The 16,672-nt window shown below is 39.1% G+C and overlaps 1 protein-coding gene across 1 annotated transcript in view; it reads left to right on the forward strand.

Annotated features, from left to right (window-relative positions):
• sh3d19 (SH3 domain containing 19) overlaps positions 1-11,326 on the forward strand; it is a 29,326-nt gene extending 18,000 nt beyond the window's left edge. The window contains exons 3-15 of the mRNA XM_016292599.1: positions 1,567-1,607; positions 1,792-1,837; positions 2,527-2,662; positions 4,318-4,498; positions 4,581-5,474; positions 5,561-5,674; positions 7,922-8,010; positions 9,770-9,810; positions 10,020-10,260; positions 10,360-10,428; positions 10,561-10,704; positions 10,805-10,880; positions 11,139-11,326. Of these exons, the coding sequence (XP_016148085.1) occupies positions 1,567-1,607; positions 1,792-1,837; positions 2,527-2,662; positions 4,318-4,498; positions 4,581-5,474; positions 5,561-5,674; positions 7,922-8,010; positions 9,770-9,810; positions 10,020-10,260; positions 10,360-10,428; positions 10,561-10,704; positions 10,805-10,880; positions 11,139-11,326 (2,260 nt within the window). The remainder of the gene's footprint in view (positions 1-1,566; positions 1,608-1,791; positions 1,838-2,526; positions 2,663-4,317; positions 4,499-4,580; positions 5,475-5,560; positions 5,675-7,921; positions 8,011-9,769; positions 9,811-10,019; positions 10,261-10,359; positions 10,429-10,560; positions 10,705-10,804; positions 10,881-11,138) is intronic.
• The last annotated feature ends 5,346 nt before the right edge of the window (positions 11,327-16,672 follow it).

Below are 16,672 nucleotides of genomic sequence, written 5' to 3' on the forward strand. Positions count from 1 at the left end.
CTACGGAACGGATACCAGACGCTCCACCAGAAAACATAAAAAGTTCAGGAGGGAGGTGGAACTGAGGTGGGTCAGGGGGAGGGATGGCGGGCCAGGACCATGCCAAGGAAGGAGTTCAGGGAACAGAGGTAGACCAGGGTCTAAGAGCGGAACCGGCAGGGTGGAAGGCCAAGGCAGGGCCGGCAGGATGAACCAGTTGGGCCCCAACCATACAGGAACCCCAGCAGATAGCCAGGACGGAGCTGGAGGAATGAGCCAGTGAGGCTTCTGCCACACCAGAACCCAGGCGGCCAACCAGGGCGGAGCTGGAATCCTGTCAGGCAACATTGGTGGGACAGAAAACCCTCTCAGCAACTCAGGAGTACCTGAAAACAAGAGCAGAGAGAGTTTAGTATCAGCCTCAGCGGCTGCAACAGGACAAGCAGATTGCTCCGCAACAGTCCCCGCTAGCTCCCGGACTGGAGCGGGCTCTGGACTGGGCTCTGTGAGCTCCCGAGCTAGACTGGACTCTGTGAGCTCCCGGACTGGAGCGGGCTCGCTGAACTCCCGGACTGGAGCGGGCTCGGGAGTGGGCTCGGTGAGCTCCCGGACTGGAGCGGGCTCGGGAGTGGGCATTCCTGTCCTCCTTCTCACCCTCCGCCGCTTAGTGGGAGTCTGAAGGATAGAGGTGGTGGGAAAATCCCTGCAGAAGGTTTCTGATTGGGCTGGTTTTGCCCACTGACTTCGACTTCCAAAAGGTCTGGGCAAACCCCCCAACCTCCATTCCTTCCTGCCTCCAAGCCATCAGAGTCCGGTGTCGGATCACTCGCGTCTTCCCTGTGGCAGGAGGGACGATCCGAAGGTCCATGATTCAAAAAAGGAAAAACAAACTGCTGGATCTTGTAGTAGCTGCTATTTTCTGTCACGGAATGCCAGGAGAAAACAAGATAGATCCAAGTGCAGTTGTTTATTAAGTAACAAATGAACAGAACAGAACAAAAACATGGCAAAAGGTAATCCAAAACACAGAGAACAGAAAACACGATGAACATGAGACAACTATGAACTCAGAAGACAATACAAAATAGCAGCAATGACAGACAGAGTGAGCAAGGTATATATAGCTGGGATAATGAGTAAATGACTATCAGGTGATAATGATCGGAAATAATAAACAGGTGCTAATGATCAGACAGAATGACAGACAAGGGACTATGGGAAATGGAGTTCACAACATATAACACAAAAACAGGAGAGCGCCCTCAAGTGGCCAGTCCAGGGCACCACAACCAGACACTGTGACAGTCATATTGGATCAATTTACTGCATCATTGCTGAATAAAAGTATTAATTTCTTTCAAGCAGAACAAATCTTAATGACACCAAACTGGTAGTGTGTGTGTTTATGTTTTGCTTTTACTCTGGCCATTCGCTTGTGTTCATGTTTATGTATGAGCTGGAACAGATGCGTCTGATCAGAGATGTTGACCTTAAAAAAAAAACTAAAACTTAAAGAATTCCCCACAGACCAGGAATGCTTTTTTTATGTCAATATCTGTTTTTTTTTTGTTCTGTTGCTTTTTTTAGTCAAGGACCCCTTTCTTCAATCAAAGCAGCCTTTAAGAGAAGTAAGATTTTATGTAAATCTAGGTTTACTTAACTTTCATACATAGTAGACTTATTTAATTACAGGATACATTGTAGGAATGTCATGTTCTTACAATATATATATATACATATATATATATATATATACTGTATATATATATATATATTTATGGTCCAAATGCTAAATGATGTCAAATCTTCCAGCTTCTGCGAGAGCTCACTCACAACCAGACTGCTCCAGGGAAAGAAGGTGAGCTTATTGAAACTATTTTGGCCTTTTTGGCCATTTTTAATTTATAGAGACAGTGAATTGTTTATAGGAAGTGATGAGAGGTATCACAATATGCCAAAAACTGGATTCAAACTCACATCTCTTGTGTAGACAACATGGCTCAGTGTTTAGAAGAACATGTTTCAACTGCTAGGCTACACTTTTGTCTGTCTAAAACACTTAATCAGTCTCATATGCTCATTCATGTTTATTACAGTTGCTAACATTGACAATACAACCCAGTATAATCCCTTCAAACACATCATTACAATTTTAAAGCAGAAAAGTAGTAACGACTTTTTTATCCCTAAAAAAGATTCCCTGGCAATATTCCTTTAAAAAATACTTTAATGGTGCCGATAGCCTTGTGGTTAGTACAATGACATGTAGTTTAATTCCTGACTCAGGGTCTTTTGCCAGTCCCGCTCCCCCCTCTCTGCCCTATGCTTTCCTGTCAATTCTCTACTGTCCTATTAAAAATAAAGGCCTGAAAATATAACTTTAAAAAATACTTAGTTTCAGTAATAATATAGTAGTAGAAAATGCCAGAGTGAACCCCCTCGTGTTTTTTTTTTAACAAAAACACAAGCCTGGTTGTATAGCTGTGCTTTGAAATCTGTGTGAAATGCATTCATATATATTAATAAGGAAACTGTTATTGTTTTCAGGCGTCCAGAGATAACCATCCTATCGGCTGAGCCATTAACAGCCACTTCTTGGTATCCAGGGGCGTCTGGACGATTTTCATCCACAGCTTTCACAACACAACCAATCTGGAGTGAGAGCGTTCTGACCTCTGCTCAGGTACAGTGATTTATAGCACTATATCGAGTTCAACAGCTGCCATTAGCAAACAGTTGTGCCAGACAGGTGTGTGGATTCTCTTTGTTTCCTTAGCATGTCTTTAGTTTCACTTTTTAAAGCATGGCTATTTTGTTCTTGTATTTGAGAGACTAACCCATGAATTACTAACTTGTAAACCACTGTGATTAAAGAATTGGTCTAACAATAATGTAGTATATAACCTCCACTGTCACACCGTGCAAGACATCAGTGTTGTTACTGGTTACTAAAATTAAAACTATTCAAAATAATTTTCATTATTTGAAGCTGAAAATAAAATTAAATATATGATGAAAAACTTAAACTTGTGTGAAAATTAGAAATGCTGCTTTGGCAACTAACTGAAATAGAATAAGTTGAAGTACTAAAATAAATATAAATAAAAATAAAATTAGAAAAAATAAATATAATTTTTTTTTTTAATTAATAAAACTTAAGACTAAAACTTAAACTAAAAATATTAAATACAAAAAAATTTAAATATAAAAAATGTATAGTATATAAATAACACTAAACACTGGCAGATATCTGCACACGTATAATTTTTTTATATTTTAATTAAGGAATATTCAGTCAGGATTTTGGGGCATTTTAAAAGGTTGTTATATTAAAGGCACAATATGTAAGATTGTTTTATTAAAATATCCAAAAACCACTAGAACAGTGTAATATATTTTGCTGACTTGTGTACTTGCATTATCCCAAATGTTTCGAAGAATGTTTAAATCCAGAGAAATAAGCAAATTTAACTAGTGACACGGAGCGTGTCCATAGTGTCATTGTGCCGCCTGCCAATGATGTCATAACCCCTCGATTTGTGCGTTTTAATAGACCGGTGACGACCGCACAGAGTAGCATACTAACAGAACTTTCAAACGTATCTAGTATGATAAAACAGCGCTGCTTTTTTTTCCCACATACGCACGACCGGAAGGAGCGGAAGCGGTCGACTGTGGCCTAATAAAAGCTCCGCTGCTTTCGAGTCGTGTGTCGCACTCGTTCAGCGGCCTCGTTTTGCTCCGACAGCTTTCAGCCTCACCCTGCTTCATTCTACTACATTAATAAATCATTAGCTCATCCATGAACATGATTTCTGCCCGAGTCCCGTCAGATTGCATCGGCTGTGGGGATGAAGACAACAACTCCCATGAGTCCACACTCAGTCACGGCGTCATCAAACTACGCCTTTGTCTCTTTGTTTATTTTGAATACGCGCCCTCCAGCGGCGAAAATTGCATATTGTGCCTTTAATGGATTTTTAAGATATTTTAAGATATTGATAAGCTGCTAATTGTTTTTTCATGTTATTGCTGATAACCAATAAATATTGATACAATATTCTAAATCTATATTGCTGCCTATAAGCAAAACAAAAAGACATTAAAAACTACAAATAATAGTTTACACTGTATGCTCAAGTGAATTTTATACAACATTTTAATGTACAGTACGATAATAAAAAAAAAAACACAGATACTGATATGGCGCCTACATTTTGTGCATCCCTTCTTTTTTCCATACTCTTTTCTCTAGGACTGTATGTCTCCTGCACACTTGTGACGTGTTTGCTTGGTTTGATGCTTGCGTTCGAGTGATTCCTTTCTCTCATGCTTCAGCTCCCACCATCCTATGAGCAGGTGATCAAGGAGAAGACTAAGGAGCAGGTTACCACACCTTTACCATCTCCACGACGCTCGCACACAACAACTATTGCCACACAGACTGACTCACAAGAGCAAAATGTGACACATCCAGACTCCTGCACGTCCCTGCAGCTGAACCAAAATCCCAGTGGAGGTTAGTCCATACTAACAAGATTTTGAATGCACAAATCAGTGTGAACCATAAATTGTAATACTTACTGTTTGGTATTTTACAGTTTCAGCGAAACAGCCAAAAAAACCACCTCGGCCATCATTGCCTTGCAAACCAGATCAAAAAACCAGATCCCCTATATCCACTCCCAACTCCCAACCCAACGTTGATCTAGTCTCAACTACACGTCCGGTGCCTCAGCCACGTTCCAAAACAAAACCCCTAAGCCCATCCAACCAGGTCAATGTGCAGCCTCTGATACCACTGCAAAACAGCTGGGAAGGTTGTCCTGTAACACCTGTGGAGACTTCTGATGCCCATTCAGGCAAGTATTTGCAGGAACTCTTAGATGTCTTCAGCTCTGAGCCTCAAAGTGATCTGAGCAACAGTGTCAACATCCAGAACCAAACTAAAGAGAACCAAAGTGAAAACATGATCCGTTCAAGAATACAGGCCTTTGAAAGTCAGTCTAGCACAGAGAATGAAGAAACTTCTGTACCTTTCCCCCGTCCTCGTAAGGTTTATGCCAAACCACCTGTGCTGGCACCAAAACCCTCCATTGCCCCACGGCCCTCTGTAAAAAAGCCCAAAGAGCAGGTTTCACAATTTGAAAGTCACTTATATGAAGAGGTCGACACACCACCTATGCCAGTCGACACACCACCTATGCCAGCGCCAAGACCTCAACTTTTCAAAAAAATGTCTTTAGACTTAAGAGATGACTTCGACTCTCAGCCTTCCTTCAGGACAGCCCTCATTCCTCCATCACGACCTTCATTGGTCAGAGTTAAGAATGTAAGTTCCCAGGATGAGGAAGAAGTATTGAAAAGACCTCCCACTCCACTCCAGCCCAGCAAAGACCTGCTGAACCTCAACAATCATAACTCCACTGCTCTTCTGTCTAACATCACATCCACAGCGAGCATGCTTAGCAATGACTATGTGGATGCTCCCACTAGTAAGTGCAAATGTTTTTCCCATACCACAATACAATTCAAAAACAGGTATTACATGTGTATATGTTTTAATGTAATCCACTCACAGATCAATCTCCCACTAAACCTGCCCGTCAAGGGGGATTCACCTACATGGGGCTAAACACACAGGGGGTGACCAAGAGACCCACAGTCATCAGAGTCCCCAGTAAAACTGACAAAAGTGAGTGTTGAGTAACCAACCGCCAATGTAATCATATGTAACATATTTTAGCTATTTAATGCACATTAATTGCCTACTTTTACATTGTGTAAAGTGTAAAACCGGGAAAATAATGCCAGTGACGATTTGTTAAAGTAGTATTCCTAGTAAAAGGCATAATTTACCCAAAAATGTTGTTTCACTTAACTCTTAAACATGCCACAATAGTTCAGAGTGACCATGACTGTCAGGCTTCAAACACCATAAAAGTAGTTCATATACTTTGTTAGATGTAGCCTAGTTCATATATTTGGAGTCTTACGGAGCCATTGTTGGCTTTGTGTGAGAAAAGGACAGAAACCACAATACAATACAAAAAAAACTAAATTAAATCTGTTCATCATATAGAGTGATTGATTTTATATTGTCACAAGATTTTTGTTAAACCGTTAATTGTTAAATTACAATTTAAAAATAACCGTTTTTAATACAGGTGCATCTGAAAAAATTTGAATATTGTGAAAAAGTTCATTTTTTGTAACTTATTTCAAAAAGTGAAACTTTCATATATTCTAGATTCATTACATGTAAAGTAAAATATTTCAAAAGTTTTTTTGATTTAATTTTGATGATTAGAGCTTACAGCTCATGAAAGTCAAAAATCCAGTATCTCAAAATATTAGAATATTTACATTATTCATTAAATGACCATCCCTACAGTATAAATTCCGGGTATCTCTTGTTCTTTGAAACCACAATAATAGGGAAGACTGCTGACTTGGCAATGGTCCAGAAGACAATCATTGACACCCTCCACAAAGAGGGTAAGTAACAGAAGGTCATTACTGAAAGTGGTGGCTGTTCACAGAGTGCTGTATCAAAGCATATTAAATGCAAAGTTGACTGGAAGGAAGAAATTGGGTAGGAAAAGGTGCATAAGCAACAGGAATGACTGCAAGCTTGAGAATACTGTCAAGCAAAGCTGATTCAAACACTTGGGAGAGCTTCACAAGGAGTGGACTGAAGCTGAAGTCAGTGCATCAAGAGTCACTAAGCTCAGACGTCTTCAGGAAAAGGGCTACCAAGCCACTTCTGAAACAGAAACAACATCAGAAGCATCTTACCTGGGCTAAGGAGAAAAAGAACTGGACTGTTTCTCAGTGGTCCAAAGTCCTCTTTTCAGATAAAACTAAATTTTGCATTTCATTTGGAAATCAAGGTCTGGAGTCTGGAGGAAGACTGGAGAGGCACAGAATCCAAGCTGCTTGAAGTCCAGTGTGAAGTTTCCGAAGTAAGTGATGATTTGGGGTGCCGTGACATCTGCTGATGTTGGTCTATTGTGTTTTATCGAGTCCAAAGTCAATGCAGCCGTCTACCAGGAGATTTTGGAGCACTTTATGCTTCCATCTGCTGACCAGCTTTATGGAGATGCTGATTTCCTTTCCAGCAGGACTTTAGCACCTGCCCACAGTGCCAACACCCCTTCCGAGTGGTTTGCTGACGCAGACTGATCGCTTCCATGCCACACCTCACTGATGCTGTCATTTGTGCTAAAGAAACCCCGACCAAGTATTGAGCGCAAAAATTAACATACTTTAAAGAACATGAATTTTTCTGTTTTGCAAATCCTTTTTTTGATTGATCTTAGGAAATATTCTAATATTTTGAGATACTGGATTTTTGACTTTCATGAGCTGTAAGCTCTAATCATCAAAATTAAAACAATTTTTTTTTAAATGTTTTACTTTACATGTAATGAATCTATAATATATGAAAGTTACACTTTTTGAAATAAGTTACAAAAAAAATGTCACGATATTCAAATTTTTTTAGATGCACCTGTATATTTTAAAAAGTAATTCATTCCTGTGGTGGCAAAGCTGATTCTTCATCAGCCAGTACTCCAGTCTTCAGTGTCACATGATCCTTCAGAAATCATTCTGCTAATTTGGTGCTCAAGAAACATTTCTTATTATTATCAATATTAAAAACACTTTTTATATATTTTTATATATTTAATATATTTTGTGGAAACATTATACAATTAGTGTCACTTTTGCTCAGTTTAATGCATCCTTGTTAAATAAAAGTTTTTTTTTTCCCAGAAGTCTTACTTACCCCTAACTTTGAACATTAGTGTATATGTTTTAGTGTAAACAGCAGTGAAGTGATGAATTAAAATAATACTAATATAATAATATTAAAATAAATAAATAATAAAATATGATGCTTTATTGCATGGTTAATGGATGGATTACTGCTTTTCAGACCCTGAAGAGACGGCAGATGTTCCACCACCTTTACCTGTGCAGAAACCTGTGGGGGGCCCACCTACACCTGCTAAACCTTCTCGCAAAGTAAGACCTTATACAGCTGCCTCAGCTGGCCTTTCCCAGCAAGCAACAGCTGTGCAACAAGCACCAAAGCAGTAAGCGATTAAAGGGTTAGTTCACCCAAAAATTAAAATTAGTCCATAAATTACTCACCCTCAAGTCATCCTAGGTGTATATGACTTTCTTCTTTCAGACGAATCCAGTCGGAGTTATATTAAAAATTATCTTTGATCTTTCAAGCTGTTTAATGGCACTCAGCGGGTGTTGCAGTGCATCAGTCCAAAAGAAGTTAAATAAAAAGCTCCCATCCATAAAAGAAAGTGTCTCACACGGCTCCGGGGGGTGAACAAAGGCCTCCTGTAGCGAATCGATGAGTTTTTGTAAGAAAATATCCATATTCAAAACAAATTAATAATCACTTTAATGTAGCTTGCACCAACAGTTGTGCACAGAAGCAGCTCCGGGCGGATGACGTATGAGGTCAGCGATGTGCATGCGCCGGTGAGTCTCGTGAAAACCAACGTTTGTTTACAGGAGCACAGGAAGCAAAGTTTCCTTACTTTAGCAAAGGAAAAACAGTCTCCTCTTGGCTTATATCGAAATCCTCCGACATTCTTCTTTACAAATCCTCATTTTTTTGTACTTCTAATTAGTGACCGTTTTGTTTTGATCTCTCCCCTGCGCTTCCGCATGCATCACTTCTGAGCGGCTCATGCGCAAAGCCGACCTCCATACGTCATCCGCCCGGAACTGCTTCCGTGTACAACAGTGAGCGCAAACTAGATTAAATTGATTATTACGTTTTAAATATGGTTATTTTTCTTACAAAAACGCATCGATTCGCTACAGGAGGACTTTGTTCACCCCCTGGAGCCGTGTGAGACACTTTTTTGTTAAGGTTTTTATTTAACTTCTTTTGGACTTATGCACTGCAACACCCGCTGAGTGCCATTAAACAGCTTGAAAGATCAAAGACAATTTTTAATATAACTCCGACTGGATTCGTCTGAAAGAAGAAAGTCATATACACCTAGGATGACACGAGGGTGAGTAATTTATGGGCTAATTTTCATTTTTGGGTGAACTAACCCTTTAAGATAAAATGCTGTCTTAAAATGTCAGCAGACCTCACAAGATCAGTTACCAGACTCTTTAATCTGCAGATTTGTGACATTTAAAAAATAAAAGCATGCTTTCTTTTGACATTTTTCAGAGAAGTCAAAGAGAGCACAACGAAGCAATAGGGACTTTGCTTGGTTTTCCTTTTCCTCTCTTTCCTCAGGCCTGAAACATTCTCTGCAAGTACATGAATGCAGGTGCTTGACTATGCATGCTCGATTTTGAGTATGTGCTAGCTGACTACTTTTATGGCGACTTCAAGTCAGATATTGTCATGACAAAGCAGCAGTTTGAAGACAATCTTGCTGAGCAAGTTAGATCTTATAAGTAATGTTTACAGCGAGCAACCTGAATAATAACAACATCCTGTTTAGTATTGAGGTTGTTACTCCCACAATAACACACACTTGCAATACATGGGCAGAGTATCTACGTCTGCATTTGTGTAATTGTGTAAAAATGTTTCTGGCATTTAGCTGTTAGAAAAATCATTCCAAATGTGATCCAAATATATCTTTATCTGAAACAACTGTCAAACCATGAAAAATATAGTTTTATCCTCTGATTTATTCTGTACATACATTATCAGTGCACACATTGTGTTTTTAAACAAAAATCTTCTCTTAAACGTTGAATATTAACTCTTTATTGTTTTCCCCCCTAGGACTCCTTCAGTCTCTCATCTGATATGTCTCTTCCACCACGGTAAATTAATCCTGTTTTTATTCAAAGCTGTCCTAGTTTCGCTCATTCAACCTTCTAAACATGCCTTTATGCATTTTTCTTTTCATGGCTGGTTGGTTTGGGCAGTATCAGCCTAGGAATTGTTAGAGTGAATTGTTAGAGTTTTAATGCGACAACATGTGGTCTCTTCTGGTATTGTGCCCTTAAATTCTATGTTAATAATATTTCAGGCCCAGTGGAGGAAAGGTTCTGCCTCCACGACCGCCACCTGCTAAAACAGGCCCAGGAAGACCTCCTCCTCCACGGAGAGATGGCTCCCAACGTCGGCCCTCAGATCCAGGAGTTTCACAAATAGTGCCATCAAAAGAACAGCAACCTCAATGGCAGCAACAAAACCGTAGAGCTTCAAAAAAAGGACCTGCCCTTCCACCGAGACCCAACCCTGGACATCGTCTTTACAACAAATACACTGTGAGATGTTATTTTATGTGTTATTTTATTGATTTAATGGTATTACAGAGGAACTGGACAAATTAATGCAACTCTACCCTATTCTTTTGGTTTACACAGCTTGAGATCCCCCACGGTATTGCTGAGTATGACTACAATGGCACTAACACTGGGGAGCTCTCTTTTCAGGTGATCTTAAAGTCAGTACATTCACATTAGCCCCATAGTGCCATCTTCTCAAGTTACGGATGCTTTACGTGTTGTTCTGCCAGCGAGTTTCAGTCGTGAGAAATTTAAGCATTTCTCCTTTATCTCCTTTAGAAAAATGAAGTCCTCGTCTTGCTTGAGGAATTAGACAGCAAAACCTTTGAATGCCAAGTGGGAAATGCTAAGGGCACAGTGCAGAAAACACATATGAAGATTATTACACCCTTAACAAATATACCCAGCAATCCAGTACCTCAGGTAATTAATATTGATATTGTTTAATAGTAGATGTACTGTAGTAGTATTATCCGTCTTGTAATGTCAACATGCGATCATGGCTCTCAATGTGTTTCTACAGAAAAAACGTTCCTTTAGTGGTATGGTGGAAAATACTGGATCTTTACAAGTGCAAGCCCTGTATGACTTCACTCCAGGTGAATATAGATAGACAGTTGTGTTCTGTGTAAGAAAACAAAGGGCCATTTTCCAAGGCAAGCATAATTTATTAAGGCTATGAGTAGTATTTTGTTTTTTGTTTTTGCAAAGAATAATTACAATGTGTCTGTGAAATCCTTCCCCCAGGTTGTTCAGACTAGTAATTAAATATGCGTTTCTCCTTTACATTCACAGTCAGTGGCAGTTGTGAATCTGCTCATATAATAATCATATGTTGTCCTGTGTTCGTGTCTCAGAGGGGCCTGGAGAGCTGATGTTGAAGGCTGGTGATGTGGTGTCTAATGTGGAACAGCTGGATAGTGAGTGGTACATGGGAACATGCAGAAACATCACTGGATTCTTCCCCATTAACTACGTCAAGACACTGGTAAATATCGTGTATGGCATTTTTGACAAATACAGTAGACAATGTCCCACGACTTAAAGCATTAGAAGGATTTATTTTAGATTTTTTGTGAGAATTATTAGATATGTTGAGTAAACTTGATTAACAAGATTTAAACAAAATATTTGTCTTGCCCTTAAAATTGTGATTATTACCTGTCCCACCCATGACCTTCTCAACTGTACCTAACAAACTATCATGCAATAATATATTTAACTGATATTCTTTGAAGATAAAAAGTCATTTTTATTTATTAAAAACAATTCATATTTTGTAGTAATATTTATTGTGTCCCAAATTTGCGTGCATCGTTACTGCAAGATTTCCACCAATTACATAAAACATACACAAGTGATTATTGTGTAATTATTATAATTTGGACCCTTTCTACAGCAAGTAAATGTAAACTGATTCCTTTTTCTCATTTTTACAAATATTGTTGTGTTGACAGCATTCTCATGCTCAGCTATTCAACCATGTCATTCAAGTTATTGTAAGAAAAACAAAATCTGTTTTTACCGATATAGTAAAACTAAAGTTTTTTACATTTTTTTATCTTACAAATTGTATGTAATTAGTATTGATGTATAGTTAATATTTCAATCAAGGAAATTACAAGATCACACAAATTATTTGTATTTAACCTTTTGTTTAGCTATTTCAATTAGTAAACATGTATTTTATTATGAAGTGAGTAGCCTACAACTGCTGCTCAGCCTTCGACACAGTCACATGACCAAAATGAATAGAGGAGGGAATGGAAATGTTTTGGGGTGCAGAACAGAAAAAGACAAAGGCAAAATGAAAAACAATGCATTAAATGAGAACAGTGAACAAACAGATTGGTAAGCCTAACCTATCAGTTTTTTCTTCTTCTTCTTTTGTCATGAAGTCAACATTTAACGTCATTGCTTGATTGATGTTCATTTCTGTAATGCCCCTGTGGACTGTTTGTTTTGGTTTCTTCCCTTTGTGTTGGTTTAGCCTGTCTAATCATTAGTTAATCACCGTCATTGTGCTCACCTGTCTGCCTCTAATTATTCACCCCATATTAGTTCCTGTCTGTCTGAGCATTGGTGTCAGTTATTGTTAATGTTACCCCGAGTGTGTGTCTCACCTACCTGAACCTGCCTTGTTGTGTCTACAATAAATGTCATTATTGGAATCCTTGTCGTCCTCGTAGTCCTGCCTGCTTCCACACACCTGTTTCCGTGACAATTGCGGAGTGTTTTGTTGCTCTAAATATAAAAAAGTCATGGTATGTTTGTGAATTGGCATTTTACATTTACATTCAAGAGAAACTGAAGAGATTGTTAACAGGGGTACAAACTAGCAACCTTTCCCCGAAAATCTCAATTTTTAATTCAAAATAGGTCATTTGTGTGATTCGTATAGAAAATGTTTTTTTGAAAACTGGTGCAACTCCATACTTCAGTACAAACCAATGCTGAACTTTAACAATAAGTGATGTTATAATAGTGATATAATGTCTAAATATAAATCCAAAGCAAAACACTTGAAAATAACTGTATTTGGGAATGGAAACCATACGGTGGAAACGGCACATGAGCCAGTTTTGAAGCCCACCTAAATTTAGGTGAAACCATATGGCAAAATATTTCATTGTCTAATGAAAACAAATTAAACGTGGGCCATAATTTTAAAAGCTACATTTACAAAATCAAAACAGGCTAATCACCCAAACAACGCCATACCCATAACATCTTAGAGCTGCTTTCTTCAGAATCATAGATATAGTGCTAAATACCTCAAGATGTGTTAAACCGATAAACTCTTATTCAAAAAAGACTGGCTGCTTTATTAAAAGCAAAGATGTTCCCATGTTACAGCACATTCAAAACCGTAAATGCACTCCAAAAAATACGACCAACATGGTAACTACTTTAGCTATGAAGAACTTAACCTGGACGAGAGCAGATCAATTACACTTGCAAAAATTACATATGCAGAAAGCACATGCTTTTGTGCTCAAAATGAGCTTAAAATGTGAAATAAGTCTAATTAGACGTGGGAAAGTCTGATTGTTTTTAAAAGCACAAACATAAAATAACATTTGAAAAGTAAAAAAATGGTAACTACAAAAATAAAATAAATAATTTTAATTAAAACTGCTCTATGTTCTCACATTTATTTTATCTTTGTAATGTGATAAAATTGTATGGTACACACAACAAATAAAACAAAAAATGGCTTGATAAATGGTTTGTCTTCATCTGGTATCTCAGCTGAGACCTGTCCACTATGGGTGACCCTACCTGTAGTTGTGAAGTACCAGTGGTTTAGCTCTCAACACGCTAACAACTGCACAGAAATCCTTGGGAAATATGTCAACGCACAGGAAACCACCCAAAACATCATAATAACCATGCAGCAATGCAATAAAACATTCAGAAGGGTCAAGCAACTGCAAAGTACCACGCTCACAACTTCTCAGAAAACCTTGGCAAACGCATGTCAATGCACAGGAAACCACCCAAAACATCCTGACAACCTTGTTCCAATGTGCTGAAAAAAATGCTTAAAAATACGTACTCTACAAACTATAAACTTACTTATACTAAAACTATTTACAAACTTAACTGTATATATGAAAATATATGTAAATGTATATATTTAGATATGTGATGACACTGTTTCTGGTCTTCTTATTTCATGGTTTCTTCAGGCAGGGGCTCTTTACTGATGTCCACATGGATTTGAGGAGCGAAGCTTCTGCTGGTTGTGGAGAAGCTCTCAGTGATCAGGATGCATCCATCAGGCTCCTCCATCTCCAGCAGGGAAGGGCAACTCAGTGTCTCCCACAGTCGCTGCTTGATCTTCAGTCCCAGCTCAAGGCTGTAGAGACGGCGCCTACCACAGCGTGTCTTCATCATGAGCTCTGCCACAGAGTGGTAAATGTCCTGGTAAACTGCACACTGTAGCTGTGGATAGAGACAGGCTGACACAAAGGTGCTGGACACACATCTACTGTAGAGACTGAGGCTGCTAGAATGATGTTGGGAAGGACAGCAGCGTTTTTCAAATAGCTCTCCTCCAAACCATTGGGTCTTCGAGCTTTCACAGAGATGCAGCTGTAAGTGTGACCCAACCTGATTACACCTGCCAGTTGTGAAAGATCACAGAAGCCTTGACTGGAAGAGACACCCCTCAGGTGTGAGGAAAAGCCCTGGTTCTTCTCAGGCGATGCTGCTCCATGAAGATGCCTGGAAAAACACTTCAAAAATTGGACAAATTACTGAAACTTACCAAACTGAAGTGTTGTGAAGAGCTTCTAGCACATGTGATCGGGCTTCGAGGCTTCAGGAACAGTTGTGTTGATTTTTAAATGTAAACTCAGACTGCTGTACTGACAAAGAATGCTGAGGCTCATTTAACACTAAATATCAGCAGCATGAGCACTGTTACATGTTCTATATAATTATTAATAATTTATGCATTTAGCAGAAGCTTTTATCCAAAAAATGTGTGTTCCCTTGGAATTGAACCCACTACCTTTTGCGCTGCTAACACAATGCTCTCTATTCATTCTACTCTATTCTAAAATTCTCTATTCATCTTCATTTATACATCTACAAAAATATATTTGTATATGTGTGTATGATACACAACATACAATGTCTAAGGATGCTCCTGATGAAATGGTAGATGGCGCCCTGGGGGATCCCCACTAATCAATCAGTCCTGGATGAGGGCATCAGTGACCTCCTGGACAGTCTGTGGTGCTACTTGGTGGCTTAGGACCTTCCAATACATAACATCCCAGAAGTTCTCAATTGGATTCAGGTCAGAGAAACATGAGGGCCAGTCAATTGCATTGGTGCCTCATCATCAAGAAACCGCCTACTCACTCCAGCCACATGAAGACGGGTCCCACTGCACCTGCGTAAGGTCTGACTGGATTTCATCCCAGTACCCAACAGCAGTGAGGGTATGGTTGGCTAGCACATGGAGGTCTGTATGACCTGCCAAGGATATTCCTCTTCAGACCATCGGTGGTCCACCACCAAACCCGTCATTCTGGATGATGTTGCAGGTAGCTTAATATTCTCTATGGCTTCTCCAGACTTTTTTACGTGTGTCACATATTCAATGTGAACCTGCTCTCAGCCGTGAAGAGAATCAGGTACCAATGGTGGGTCTGCCAAGTCTGGTGTTCTCTGACAAATGCCAATGAAGCTACACAGTGCTAGGCTGTGAGCACAGGTCCCACTACAGGATGCCGGGCCCTCATGCCACCCTTATGGAGTCTGTTTTTGACAGTTTATTCAGAAACATCTACACCAGTAGCCTGCTGGAGGCCATTTGGAGAGCTCTGACAGTGCTCCTCCTGTTCCACCTCACACAAAGTAGCAGATATCAGTCCTGCTGCTGGGTTGCTGTCTTTCATCAGCCTTCAACAACTGTGCTGGGAAACACACCAAAAGTCCTTGTGACAGCACATATGGAAGTGTCATCCTGGAGGAGCTGGACTACCTGTGCAACCTGATTGAGTTGTAGATACGGCCTCATATCCAGCTTGAATTTAAGAGCGGCCTGTGAAGGAGCATTTCATTGGTTGTGAATCTACTGAACTAATACTGACAGTCTACGTTTTGAGTCATTTTGCTCTGGGAAATATCAAGTCCAGTATCTGATGAATTAAATAAAAAAAGTGCTTGCTTGTAAATCAATGCATATTTAATATCTGCATCTGCTAATCTTAATCACTAGTGCTGGCTAGTTGGTGACTAATTGATAATTCATATGTGACCCTGGACCACAAAACCAGTCACAGCACGGGTATATTTGTAGCAATAGCCAAATAGTCAAAATGATAGATTTTTCTTTTATGCCAAAAATAATTAGGATATTAAGTAAAGATCATGTTCCATGAAAATATTTTTTAACTTTCCTACCGTAAATATATCAAAACGTAATTTCTGATTAGTAATATGCATTGCTAAGAACTTCATTTGGACAACTTAAAGGTGATTTTCTTGCACCCTCCGTTTTCAAATAGTTGTATCTCAGCCACATAGTGTCCTAACCTAACAAACCATATGGAAAACATATTTATTCAGCTTTCAGATGATGTATAAATCTCAATTTCAAAAAAATTGACCCTTAAGTTATGACTGGTTTTGTGGTCCAGGGTCACATATTTTTATTATTCAGACTTGAGTTCTAACCTATAAACTTAACCCAAAGTGTGTCTCAAGTCTTACTCTCCTTTAAATAGGTTTTTTTCCCCAGCTAGATGGAGCATGAAAAATTGGGGGGAAAATATGATGATTCATAAAAACTTGGCCATCTGAATAATTTTGACAGATGAATGATGTTAGATGAATCATACTATTTTAAAATCAGGGTTTCTACAGGTCTTAA

Source organism: Sinocyclocheilus grahami, unplaced genomic scaffold (genome assembly GCF_001515645.1).
Source record: "Sinocyclocheilus grahami isolate Dianchi unplaced genomic scaffold, SAMN03320097.WGS_v1.1 scaffold288.1, whole genome shotgun sequence".
NCBI lineage: Eukaryota > Metazoa > Chordata > Actinopteri > Cypriniformes > Cyprinidae > Sinocyclocheilus > Sinocyclocheilus grahami.